The sequence below is a fragment of the Nicrophorus vespilloides genome, unplaced genomic scaffold (assembly GCF_001412225.1).
Source record: "Nicrophorus vespilloides isolate i.1.1-1 unplaced genomic scaffold, Nicve_v1.0, whole genome shotgun sequence".
Lineage (NCBI taxonomy): Eukaryota > Metazoa > Arthropoda > Insecta > Coleoptera > Silphidae > Nicrophorus > Nicrophorus vespilloides.
The window spans coordinates 1-15,257 of record NW_017099110.1 but is presented as its reverse complement, the minus strand read 5'-3'; the positions used below and the strand labels follow the sequence as shown (position 1 = coordinate 15,257).

General features: G+C 28.2%; 1 protein-coding gene across 1 annotated transcript; it reads left to right on the top strand.

The window, feature by feature from the left end:
* The first annotated feature begins 2,536 nt into the window (after positions 1–2,536).
* Positions 2,537–13,364, top strand: LOC108564026. The gene is made up of 2 exons (XM_017922896.1): positions 2,537–3,026; positions 12,693–13,364. Exons 1-2 carry the CDS (start codon positions 2,954–2,956, stop codon positions 13,172–13,174), a joined length of 555 nt encoding a protein of 184 aa, XP_017778385.1. The 5' UTR covers positions 2,537–2,953; the 3' UTR covers positions 13,175–13,364.
* The last annotated feature ends 1,893 nt before the right edge of the window (positions 13,365–15,257 follow it).

Below are 15,257 nucleotides of genomic sequence, written 5' to 3'. Positions count from 1 at the left end.
AGTTTTATAGATTTAATATTTTTGAAGATATATTTAAATGCTTTTCTTGTCTAACAAAATGTGTTTTACTGTTTCTTTTCATATATTTGATATAATTGAACTTTAATCTAAATTGTCGAAATATATTTTATTTTGAAATATATTTTTATTTTTGAACAAAGAATTATGAAGCTTCCTACACATTATGTCTGATAAGTTTTATAATCCAATACGTCTTATAGTCTCATGAGTATTATTATCCAATATGTCTAATAGTCTGATGAGTCTTATAATCCAATAAGTCTTATAGTCTGATTTGCTTATAATCAATATGTGTAATAAAACTTCTAATTCAATACGTCAACAGACTTTAGTTGTGTCTTATAATCTAGTTGTATTCATTCTGAGTACACACTACTAATAAATTGCGTGATAGTAGGGTTGACAGCTATTACGTTATTACTATTGATATCGGCTACTGTTTTTCATAATTGATTCATCCACTGTTTCCTTTTGAAAGTTTTCATGAATTCTCCTTTTCGTAAAATACGATCAAACACCAATGATCCTTCTTAGGTCCAGACAGAGTAAACCTTATGCGTTAATGATCATCAGGAATTTTCAAGGCCTTTGAGGCCAAGTATTTTGAGGCCTCGTGCATAAATACGAAATACACCCAACCCAATGTATGAATGGGGTAAGTTAAAAATGAAATGCGAGAGTGGAGAGAAAAAGAAAATTTGATTTTGGAGCCTCATCTAACACTGTTTGGGACGTCTCTGAATGCCATTGCGTAATAGAAACGTTGACTGTAATTTTGTTCACCTTTTTAACTATTTTTATATTAATAATTATAGTATTGTAATTATAGTTGTGACTGTATTTCAATGTTTCTCGTGAGAATAATTATTATTTTTTGTTTTCTTATTATTGTTGTTATGAATGAAAGTTTTTATTTTTTTTGACTGTTGCAATAAGTCATTGTCGAAACACGCTTTATCGCATTTAGTTTGATTAACAACTGGGGAATTTTCCATTTTTTTTTACTGTACTTTTTATTAATTAGAAGACAATTTTTAATATCTAATTTTAAAAGAATTAATAAATACTTAATATATATTCATACCTCAGTTAATGTGATAACGAAACTTCGATGTAACGAAACCCGCAATTATCCGAAAACATTGATAGTTAATGGTAAGAAGTTATTAAGAAATGGTTATATCCACAACTTTTTTTTGTAGAATAGAGACATTTCTAATATATTACTTGTTCATTGCATTATGATCACTACTTTGAACTACTAAGAACTGAGAGCCGAAAATTATCATAAAAAAAAAAACAAAAAATTGTGGTTTCCAAAGTATCAATGAAGAGGATGTTAAAAATTTGTTGAATTAAGAAGATGATGGTTTTTCACTTTAAGATTTAGTAAACATGATTAAAGAAGTTTAATAATAAAACAAATGTTAACAATCATAGATTTAAATTGTTCTTAGTGAAAATTATCTTGATTTAGAAAGAATGATCAGTATTAAGAGCAACAACTCTGTATAGGCAATTGATTAATGAAAGAGGAAAACAGAATATTTTGACTATAGTATACTGGGAAACCGGAAAGTAATGTCGTTTTTTACATTAAAATCAAACATATAAATTTTTAACTTGATTTTATTTTCAATCAATCAATCAAATCTATTAGTTTTTGAGCAAAACATCTGGAGATAGCATTTTGGATATCATCCATTTATTTAATCGATCCAATTATTCACAGTAAAAGTCTGCATTTACAGTTTGTCCATGTTTGAACATTTCAAAATGAATGATTCCGTAAATACTCCACCAAACACACAAAAGCGTTTTAGTGATCAAGCGATCAAAAAACGCTTCTGTATTTTGTCGTTGTAGCAATAAGTTCGGACAGATTATAACATACTTTACCAATCTGCTATAAATGTTCTTATTATTGGTCTTCATGATCGATATGAGTTGGAAAAATCAAAATTAATGAATCAACTTACAAAACCACCTTTGAAATTTACGTACGTTTAATGGACTTATATAAATATCGCAAAAGTTTTTGATAGCAACTGTTGCGTTACTACCCTTGTGAAACTCAATACGCTTACAATGTCCTCTTCTTGTATTCGAAATGAAATTTCACCCAAAAATATAAAAAAAAAATAGGATTTACAAGTAAACAAATCATTTTAATCTTTAAATGTCTTTGGCACGCCAGTGAGCTTATAAATGATAAACAAATATAGACATGCTAAAAAACGACATTACTTTCCGGTTTCTTCGTTTTCAGAGGTAAATATATTAGGATTTACCTCTGAAAACGAAGATTTTATTAACGAGGAAATTTCGTGGAACAAATCATATTTGTTAATTTTTAAATAGGAAAAAAAACATAGAGCAAATAATCACTGATACGGTTAATATTTGAAGAGAACAAAATGTACCGATAACACATGTCGCAGTTGCGAGGTTCGTTCCACCTGTAGGTAGGGGAAATGTGTTGTTGCGTCGAACAGGTGTTTTCGTAATTTCAGTTCTATTTTACCGCTCAAATGTGACGGTTCAAATTATTTTTTGCCACGCACAATCTCTCTCTGTCCCTACGAATTTTTCGAAATAAAACTGTAATTGCAATCATATATATTTATATATATACTTATATTTCCATATTATTTATCTGGAAGAGGAAAAGGATGTGCGATCATCTATTGTTTCGGTCGTAGCTTTGTCGCTTTATTGTTCGGCGGAACGGACGTTGTTTGGGTTTAACAACATTATCCACAGTTTAGATACGATTCAGACGCGTTCGTTCGAGGAGAGTTGTGCGTTCTCGACGTTTTTTGAAGGCACACATAATTTTATTCGCATTCAATTTGAACGCAACGCAATTAGAGGCTATTAAAGAAGTGCATAGATAATTACCAGGAGGAAATAAATCGAAGACGTTGTAACAATGGAAGATATCACGGATGCCCCGAAGATCACCGCAAACGATTTGCCGATGGCTTTCAAAGTCAAGTACTTGGGTACGTACAATCATTGCAACAGAATTCTTTCAATTAACGGGAATCAATTTGTAAATGTCAGATTGTATTTAATTGCAGCAATTGAAACATTTCACATAAAATATTCACGTAAATATGCGATAAAACCAACAATATGTACAACGTACTATAAAATATCGACAATTTTTAATAAATTTATAAAAAAATTTAAGGGTACGTAAATTTAGCAAATATTATCATTTTCCAATTAAATTATTTCTTGTTTTATTTTATTTTTCTTCAAAATATTAATATGTAGTAGAAAAAATTAAGTCGATTATTTTCATAATACGGTCATCAACAATATCCGGCACTGTTTGAAACCGGATTAATTAAGGTGTACAAAAAGAGACTTGACTCATTTTTGAGAACTTAGTTTGTTTTTTAATGTTCAAATCGTACTATAATGAATCCGCACTGATTGAAGCCGTTTTAAACGAGGTATTGTTGTGCTTGGTTAGGTTCTTTCGTTATTACAGCAATAATTTAAATAAGCAATTGTATGATTCATACATAATATGATTCATATGGCTACAATAATTACGATAAAAGTTGTATTAAACTAGCAGAATTTACATAATAAATAAACAAAGATAATAATTTTGTCCGATTTCGACATTTTTAATACATTTTTTAATATTTATAGAGAAAATAAAGTCATATTTTTTTAATTAATTAATTTTTAAATCTCAGATTACACTTAATTGCAGTAATTGCTACATTCATATGAAGTATGATGATTCATGTACTTCTGAAAACTGGCAACAAAAGTTTTTGTTACTCTTGTTACTTTTTTTGCTATCTACGTTTTAATATTTAGTAAAACTATTCTAAAGTGATCTTTAATATAAATTATACAAAGCGTTAGTCGTCAAATAAAATCAGATGATCAAATGATTACATTTAAATTATGGATTAAGTTAATTTTAAATTTTTCGTATGTATTAATAGTTATAACAAAATAAATATAGTAACGAAACTGTTGCATAAGAAAAATAAAGAATGAATCATAATTAATGGAATGTAGATTATACAATGAGATTTAAATAAAAAGAAGCTGTGTAATTTTGATATATGTTTAACAATAACAAATCTTGAAATATAAAATACTCATATCTTAAAACTAGTTCCGTTCCGAAAGGGTTGTTCGTAAGTCGAATTTGTTCGTAAACCGGGAGAATTTTAAAAATTTCAAAATGTACTTATCCTACCACACTTTATCATGGAAAGAAATTATCATTTTTTGTTTGAACAGTTAATTTTTTTATCACTATATATCTCCTTGTAACAAGTTGAGTTTTTATAATTTTGTTTGTAAGTCCGGGAGTTCGTAAGTCGGGGGATACCTGTACTGTATTCTCATACACCTGTCATCAACTACCTGACAGGTGTACTAGAACTAGGACATTCTTAATGAGGCATTCCTAGAACCGAAACTCTAAAGTCTAGACCATGTTATCAATTTTTGAATTGGTCTTTAGGATTTTTCAATTGTATTGTGCTCCAAATTCAAATTGGTTCGGGCATAATGAAACCTTACCACAATATTTATAAACACTAAAGAAAATTTCACACAAATTTAGGAAATGTTCTACCTGTTTCCTGAAAAGTGAAATCTCCAATTTGTGTTAAAATTTCAGTTTGTAGAAAATTTGAGATTTATACAAACTTATACAAACTACTATAAAGTAGCATAAGTTTGATATTAAGTAAAATTTAGTGATAAAATTTTATTAAAAAAAATAAACAAAAATTTAAAACTGTAGTCATGGATTGAATACAATAAATAAAACACTGAAGAAAATTTCATACAAATTTAGAAAATCTACCTGAAAAAAAAATCTCCGATTTGTGATAAAATTTAAAAACCGGTTTTGTAGAAATGTTGAGATTCAAAAACCGGTAGCAGCATAAGTTTGATATTAAGTAAAATTTAATGATCAAATCTTAAAAAAAATAATAAAGAAACATTTAAAACTTTAATCAAACTGTAATGGATTTTTGAGATATTACAAATTGTTTTGTTTAGACTTTGAATAAAGATTAACGTCTAAATCTCAACTGAAAGATAAAGTTAAAAATAAACATTATATAAGTTTAAACTACATATAAAATGTGTCATAAAATTGAACAAGGGATCCGTTTATCTATAAATGCATGATACTTATAATTTGTAACGTAAATGATTAAAGTTTTTATTAAATAAATATCGAGGATGCGTTCAAAAAGCTATCATTCATTATCCTAAAATCAATATTTTTTTATAATTTGTAAAAGATAATTTGAGACATCCACGAGTTTCAAAATGATGGAAATCAAACAATTACTTTCTGCGAATAATGATTGAAATGATATTTTATGGGATTATGCATTGTTTGTTTTTACAATAATTTTTATTTGTCATCGAATTTAACGATAATTACAGTTTTCGTGTGCAAGGATTTCATAGAAAATTCCGTATTCTCATTACCAGGATGATGAACAGTTGGGAAAATCAAATTAAAAATCAATTTAGGTTCTCTGTTACTTGATTCGAGCATTCGAACAACATTACTTAAATCCGTTACTTCTCTATTAGGATAATCCTGCAATGATGATAGTCTCTTTTTACGTAATAATTGCGGATGTTTTCAGTTGTCTGCAATCTATATGAATTGTATGTTTGTTTTTGTAAAGTATATGTATTTATTTAAAGAAGTATGCAATGAGGAAATGTTTACGGAAAATAAAAGTGTATGTAATGCGATGAGTCTAGTTACGAAAGCGTAACATTTAAATAGCAAACAGCCTAAAATTGGTGCTTCTCTAGTTTACGAAATAATTAGCAATTATCACAAATTGGAAAGAGTGGTTCAGTGAAGAGAAATAAAAGTGCATTGATTTATTTAATAACTGGGTTTCAAATAAGAACGCAAATAATTGCTGCTAATTAAACGGAGCGTTGCACGAGCGTTTCTAAATGTATTTATAAAAAAAAAAAAACGTTAATACCTCGAAGTTGCGTCGTATGTTGTTCCAAAGTTGGCGAGGAAAGTCAAGACGACTTAAGTTAAGTAAAATAGTTGTATGCCACATTTAGCACAGTTACTGAAAAAAAAATCTAGATTTTCTATCATAATTTCTCTATTGTATTTTATAGAATATTTGTTTGAGAAAGTCCATTCAAATCCTTTAAATCAATTCGTAGAGCTGTAATCAAATTTTAATGCTATGTTTCATGGACTTTGTAGGAAAACGTAGTTTATTATTTTCCTGAATATTAGAATATACTAAGTATGTATTGTGATATATTTAAAATTCTATTTTCAATTCATGATAAAATAATTTTGTTCATTTAATTTCAAGGTTATTAATTTTATTGCATATGTTTTTATGTTTAATTAGTATTTTTTATTGTGTCTATTTCAAGCAATAATAGCTAAATAAACAACCATAAAATTAAATAAATAATTAAAAACAAAATTGTGAAAATTAAAAAATTAATCAATATAAAAGGGTTTATGAAATTTACTTTAAAAACCAAACATATTTTCTACGATAATTATTATTAAGAGCTACAATGTTTGTTTCTGTTAATTTTTTTCTATTGGTTGAATCATGCTATTGAAATTTACATTAATGGAGAGGTCTGTTTGACAGTATCTGATATCAGTATCTTGATATAGACTTTTGCACAGTAAACTTTAACAATAAGAAATAATCTAAAATACAATTAGATTATTAATTGTTGTTATTTATCCAAGAGATTCGACTGGGACGAATAATAAACAAAACCACACAATTTCGTGAAAACGCTTAATCATCATTATAAACAAAGAACTTACTCATGTTAGTTATGCAATTGTCGAGAATCGAACCAGTTTTCCTATTTTCTTAAATTTTTGTTTCAATGAAGCTCTTATGAAAATCTTATAAATTTGGTACAATGCAAAAATTTTGGCAACGATAACTCCTTGGACCAAAAAAAAATGTTTAATAAATGGGAAAATTAAATTTCTATAAAAAAAATAATAATTTTGTATGTACTTTTTGTTGTAATTACTTTTATGTTGGATATTTCAATTAATTAACATAGTTTTTCTTTATAATATATCATTACATCACCTTAAAATTGCCTACGTGGATTAAGTTAATCAGGATCATATTCACTTACAGGAATATTTAAAATAATATTTCATATCGATTTTCATATCTTGTTATGAATTTTCCACCGTAAAACCATCATCTTCTACATTTAATTAACTTCGTTCATACTTTGAAACACACTTTTGAAACTTGTTCATTGAGACATTTACATAATTTGATGATACACGTTTATTTGTTATTTAAAATTTTCGTTACGTAAATAATTTTCATTATTGCAAACAATTACAAGTTGATTTTAAAGCAGAATCATTAAACATTAAAATAAAAAAAAAATCACACACTATAAAACGGGTAATTATTATTTTTGACACTCCCAACTTGTGTAGTTTATAGTTTTGAATTTTTTCTAAAAAAAAATAATACGTAAAATTGGAACTGGCAATGATATAATATGCTGTATATTTTCATAATTATGAACAACAACGAGATTACGCAATGCATTCTATTTTTATCACCATCCATCGATTCCCATTTGCAATTGAAGTCAAGGGCTTTCGCCGGAACACCAACGAACCAAAAATAATTACAGCAACTGTAGTCACAGCAACATGCAAAAAAAAACAAACGAACAAACAAAGCAGACAACATCATCATTGAATATGTGTCATATGTAATACATTCGAATTACAAAAGTGCCGTCATTTCCTCTGATTGTGCAACGCTACATATTTCTATTTTTCTAATTCTGTTTCATCCATCGTTCGTGTTGTAGAAACACATATTTACATTAGTGATTATACAAAAAACGACTTTAAAAAAAAAACCGTTTTTCGAATCTCAACTTTTCCACAATTTCGAATTTTCACAAAAAAAAAATATTTTCTATTCAAAATTTCTAGAAATATAAAAAAACCCTCATGCGTCTTTAGACCATTAAATAATGAACTACATTTTTTAAAACTAAAAGTTCCTTTTTTGGTAGGTTGGGGTAGGACAAAGACACATCTTCAGGTTATTGAAGATATTTATGAATTGATTCAATCGTCTCACTTTTTGAAGCTACTGAAAGATATAAGCTAGACGTCTTTGTACGAACGTTCTATGGATTTCGTAAATTAACTAAAAATCTTACTGGACTAAAACTTTGGAACTAAATTCGGATTTCATTTCTTTCAATTCAGAGACAATTTTGTGTCATTTTTATGTTTTAATAATTAAAATAATTCCTTAATTTTTATATTTTAAGTCTAGGATCAAATATTTGTTGAAAAATATTACATAAATAAATGAAAAATAATCATATTTCATAAAATTCGCTCTTGTTTTTGTTATCAGTGAAAGCACGTAGAATAATGATTGATTTTAATTTATAGCCTTGCCTTCACGTTAGAACTGCGGTGATAAAATATAATCTGAGATAATATTTTATCTAAATCAAACGAGATTAACGTTTTATCATTTAGTGCGAATACTCAATTTTTTATAGCATTCCATTAGGACAATTTGTTTCTTTACTAATTGGAATCGCTTCTGTTGATTGTTATAATGAATTGCATACTAATTGAAACAACCTAAATTGAATAGCTATAAGTGTAATATGTAATTAATATGTTGATCAACTAAAGGAAGTAATTAAATTCATATTTATTTATAATGTGTCTTCCGTTTGTAAACTAATCAATATACAAGAATGAATGCAATTAAATGATATATAACAAATATATGGGCTAATATATTGTCGTGTCCCTGGATTAAGAAATCTCTGGACACTGTGGATTATGCAATATTCTTAATTAGTTTTCGGAGATTTTATTGAAAAGTCAACTATATAATAGTTGATCTCATGGATTATTACTAAGAGTTACATACTCCTTTTAAGTTAGTAATTAGGAAGACTGTGCTCTTCCTTCGGCCCTTCAACTGAGACTTGGTCTCAGTTCGATCCTCTAGCTAAGACTAACTTCTCAGTTTGGCCCCTTAACTAAGAATAAATTATGTAATACAAAAATGTATTCATTTCAAAAAGGGGCCCAAATATTTAGGGGCTGAAGAAGGCTCTTAAATGGTGATTCAATAAACGCAAATATACGATTTAATGTGTAACCGTTCTTCGGAATATTCCACAAGTTATTCTAAATAATCACGTAGAAGTATCCGTTTGTATATTTGATGGACACGTTAAATATGATTTGTAATAATTAAGAGGAAAGTGGTATACCTAACAAATATACATATTGATCGGCCAAGACAATATTAAAAATTATTATTGCAGAAATATTATCCGGCCACGAGACTTCCATTTTCCTTAAAGATAAGATAATCCTTGACTGCACATACATATTTAAATATGGAAATTATGGCTATTTTTAACATTATTACTTTTGTATACGAATTGAAGTACATTTATTTTTTAAAATATGTTGCCAAAATTTTTGAAATTTCTTTTTCATTAATAATTACAATACCTCTCATAGTCCGATTCCGCTAATATTCTGAAATCGGACTAATCAAGTAACTAAATACAGTGGAACCTTGCTTAACGAGCACCTCGCATAATGTGCAATTCGCTTAACGAGCAAAATTAATTGTAAGCAAAATGACTCGAGCGATGTTTCGCATAACGAGTGACGATGAGAAGAGAAGTCCCGGATTGCGCGCCTGTTACATCATTTTTATAACTAAATATTATGTGTATTTTTGAATATGTTTCACTATACGAGTAAAATTCCGGAAGTATTGGAACGGATTAAACTCGTTAAGCGAGGTTTCACTGTATCTACAAAACATAAACGCACAATAAAAGAATAAATTTGTGTACCAATTTTTTAGAAATGTATGTGTTTTTTGAAATTTTCATAGCGACTCCGTACATATTGAAGTGTCCGGCATTTATTCCTCTTTTACATTTAAATTTTATTGTAAACTCAAACATTTCAAATAGATATTTTGAAATTTTTTATCATAATATTGTCTCACATATTCCATAAAAAAAATAATAGTAAATATTATCTACAGTTAAGCCCTGATTATATTCATTTATTTTGTTTCGTAAATTTTGTATTCATTATAGAAACATTGCATTAAAATTGGATATGGATATTGATTGGACAAATGGATTTATATTATGTTTGGCAAAAAATGTATAGAAAGAGCTCGTTTAGAGATGCCTCGATTAACGCTGATTTGCTATAACGCGGAAACATAAAAATTTATCCGGGTTTAAATTACCGCGGCATTTCATTGATTCATATGTAATACAATTATTTCCGAAGACGTAGCTTAATGAATTGGCAGAACAAGTATTTGAAGAACGCGAGAAAATAGTGATTCTGAAGACGATGAACCAAAAGAAATTGCTACAGATTTTCTTAGAAAAAGTTTAGAAACGATAACCGAAATCGTTGATCAAATTGTAACGAATGATTCAAATTTTTACAGGAGTGCAAAAGGAAGAAGAGGAGTTTTGGGTGCGATCGCATGCAACTAACATTTGCTTAATAAAAGAAAAAGCGACTCTAGACTATTTTATCGTCAAAAAATCAAAAATATCAGAAAAGCCAGGACGTTCATCACCAAAAATAATCTTAATATTTCTGTGTGGAAATGTTTATGTTATGTAATTTCCCTATTTGCCATTTGTTAAAATGACATCATGTGACGTTGTTTCGTTTAGTGCTGTCTTCAGGAACACATCTAAAGCGCTAAACAAGGTCTTACTGTACATTTATATTACAGCTTAAGAATTTATCAATATATATTTTGATGTTTATTGGTCACTTTTTTTTATTAAAGAATTCATTGTTTGTTGATTATAAATGTATATAAATAAAAATGTAGATTTCATAACTTGTTTTTGTATAAATTAATATGTTGTTGTTATGAAAAATAATTACATGATATGTGTTCATTCATTAATTTCAATTTAAAAAATGCATACATTAATGAGTTGTTTTTTAAACAAAAAAGCATAAAATATTGAAATAAAATCGTTCTTTTCACATATGTTGTCCAGAAAATTCTAATGATTTGTGTCAGTTTAGTATCCTTTCAGAGATGGAAGAAAACAAAGTGCATTTTAGTCTTAGATAGTTTTCTATTACTGAGAAGCTAAAAATGCCAATATCTGTAAATATTCTGTTTGCGGAAGATTTGTTTTAGCTGAAAGAACTTTGTGGAATGTTGCTAATAATAATGATGAAATAAATACATTGATCGAGAATAACTCGTACTACACGATACGTGAATTAATAGATGTGAATGGAGTACATTGTGGGATAATGTATACATTTTGTATATAATATATAGATTTGCTTACAACAGACGTAAAATAATGAATTATAAATTATATTATTTGATAAAAAAAAAACCGCTTCGGAGATATTACTTATTCATATGCTATAATATGAGAAAAGAGAAAATATGGATATTCTACAAAAAAGGTTTTGAATTTTAATAAAAAATCTATAGGAATATTCCAGGCAATAAAATATTAGTTTTGCGTACTAAATATATTTTGCTCAATTAAAATTTGTTTTTTGTTTCGAAACACCGCACTATACGAGGTATTTGATAATCATTTTCACTTACAAGTTAAGTTTTCTACTACTTTTTGCTTATCGATATGATAATTTTTTTTAATAGAAAATTATGATTGGATCTTAAATTATTTTAATACTTTGCAAAAATATTATTTCGTAATCTTTCGTTACTTTTTTTAAACACATTATCTTTTTGATATAAACTTCTGAGAGAACGTATTATCCAATATTTGTGTTAATAGATAAACTTATATTTATTTAAGATTGTCGTTAGTAATCTGAGATTATACTTAAATCATCAAAAATACTATTACAACTTTAATTAATCATATATTAAACGAACATTGAAACGCAATAATAATTGTTCATTTTCAAATGATTGTTCTTAAATATGTAACTTTTGAAGTGATTACTAGAATCGTTTAATACTGAATAATTTGAGATTCTTCCGAACATTGTTGTAGACCAGGGTCGGCAAAATATTTTATGTCACTACAAAATTCCGCTTTTTGATGTATAAAATATACGAAATTTTCTGCAATATTATTTTCTTTGCTTAATTTTTCAAGTTCTACTTGATAAAAGATAATGTCAGCCATATTAATTTACTATTGAATTAACCAGAGAAAGTTAAATATAGAAGTTAATTGCGATTTAAGTTTAAAACTTAGTAATTTGAATCCAATTTTAACAATTCACCAATCATGCCCATCACATTGATAATACCAGTCAAATTTACTAACTTACTCAAAGTTTTATTATAATGCTGAATTATAACAAATTTGTTGACAAGTAAGGAATAACTATTGGATTAAGTGATAAAGCTAATGATCAGTTCTAAATCGAGATTATATTTTTTTTTAATAATTACTATTGACTACAAATAATTTTAATAGAAATTTATTGCACAGAAAGACATTTGGTCCATAGCCCTTTGTAGCAGTTGAATTTTATTTTATTGAGTTCATTTTTTTAAATTTTGTATTTTATTGTTGCAATATAACATTTTCTTTTGTTATTTTAGGTTATGAACCAGCTAAGGGATTATGGGGCATAAAGCACACTCGAGCTCCGGTGAACAAGATGGTAGAAAGAGCCAAGAATCTACCGGCAAACACAATTTTGCCCCAAGTCACAGTGAAGGTAACATTGGAAGGATTAAGCTTCAAAACCAATGTGAGCAAAGAATGCATCGAGGAAACCAGGAACTTCAACGTGGACACCATCTCGTACGGTGTTCAGGATTTAGTCTACACTCGAGTGTTCTGCATAATCGTCGTCAAAGAGGGTGACTTGAATGAAGGATTGCCATTCGTGTGTCACGCATTCGCGTGCGAATCGAAAAGCCAAGCCAGATCATTGACGTACTCTCTGGCCGCGGCCTTCCAGAGTTACGGCCTGAAAGTCAAAGCCAGCAACGGGAAACTTATCCAGAAGAAGTTCGCCATCGATTTGCGGACTCCGCAAGAAATACAGAAGGATGAGGTCGCTGAAACCGATGCCTAAAGAAAAAGCGTACGCACCTTAAATAATCGTTGAAATTTGTGATATCTTAAAGTATTTATTTCTTGCCTTGATCGTTAAAAAAAAAGATTAACATATTGCCTTTTATAGTTCTAAGTTCTAATCCTATCCATTCCAAAGTAATATATTATTTTACATAACTATGTACCTATATATATATTTATATTTTTTAACATTGAGTAGTCTTCTTGCAAAACAATATACAAAACAAATAGTCAAAGAAATAGTAAAATAGCTACGCATGTTATCTATTACATAAAAAAAGTTATCTACATTCACATGTTATTTACTATAAATCCTTATTTAGTGATTATATATAAATTATTATGTAACTTTTGTGCACAATATTATTAATATGTAATGATATTTCAGTAATAAATCATTTAAATGAAAAGTCTTCATTATACAATTGTTATATTGTATTATAGTTAATGAATAACTGTTTTGATACAACATTCCTGATTTTATTGAGATATATTTGAAATATAAGAATATTTAGTCAGTATCATGAATCAGTAAACATTCAATTCATTTAAAGTCTAAAGATTCCTGTGTTTCCTGCGAAATGTCCCTCAAAATTATGTTTTGCCCTGGGTCTCTCTCGCACTTGCTAGGGACGGTGAAATGCTAGCGAACAAGTGAAATAATGTAGCAATCTTGTTTTATAATTTACAAAAAAAAAATCAACTTAAAATAATCCTAATGTCAACGTAACTAAATTTAATACTAAATAATCAACTATAAAACTAATATTTTCATGTTTAAATATTATAAAAAGTATATATTATTTCAATATATTCAACTGATACAAAGGGCTATTGACCATAGGTCTCTCTGCCCTATTTTGTCTATAAAAGAATATAAACGCATTTACAATGTATATATTTTGGAGAATACTCAAAATATGAAGAGTAAAATAAGTATTCAGAAAATTGAAAAGGATGAGTTATATTCATAGTTGTAGCATGATCAGTCGCATTATAAGAAAATCTATTGGCTTGAGACACTTAGGATTAGGTCTTAATGGAGCTAAAGTGAACGCAAATTCACATTAGACCACCAATTATGGAGCTGAGAGGAATGGGAAGTAAACAATGCGTAAATGAAACTGTACACTGTATGACTGTGAAGATATTGTTTTTCAAAATTGTGTTAGTTCGACATAGGCTAAGTGTGTCACGAGAGACGAAAGTCTCCAAGAAGAAAAATCTTGTTAAAGTTTTTAACTTTACTAATACATAGCTAAGCGAAATTGTATCAGTACGACTCATGGATTCGACCCATAGAATTTTATGTTATAGTATAATATCTTCTGTTAATTCAATATAGCTTTAGTTATGAAGGAGAAAAAAATATACTACTTATCTCTATATATGTTATGAAAGTGAAAATATGACGTATATTTTATCTTTTATAATTATGATAAGAGAAGAGCAGAAGTTCCCAAACTTGTTTGTGTCGTAGACCCCTTGCCATGTTTTTCGGTTTTGGGTAGACCCCCTACTTACCTGATATTGATTTTTTTGTAAATTTCTAATGTAGTGAAGTTTAGTGTTAAAAACTTAAAGTAAAAACACATGTTAAGTTTTATACATAAATTAAAACTACTCAAAATAAAATTTTGTATCTGTTATATAAAATATAGGTAACATAAAATAAACTAAGCAATAAGTAAATGTTTTTAGTGAGAAGGATGAACCTGATGCTTTAATAAAAAAATATCAACATTTGGCGTCAATTTTGTAAGGTTTAATCTTAAATCTCCTCGTCTAATGATGTCCAGTCTGTTTCTTTTTTTCGTTAGGAGATTGGTAACAGCTTTCCACTAGGTGACGATGGAAAGGAAATTAAAAATTTCCTCGCTATATTCCATAATACGGGATAAGTAACGGAACGGGTATGTTGTTTTGCAGCCAGAATTGCTGATATCCGTTTTTAAACTGAACCTTAAGTTCTTCGTTTGTACTTAGTTCAGTCAGTTCCTCTTGTATTATGACATTCGTTTCTTCTATGTCACCATATGGGTTAATTATCCACGGTGTATTACCATAGTCAAAACGTTCTC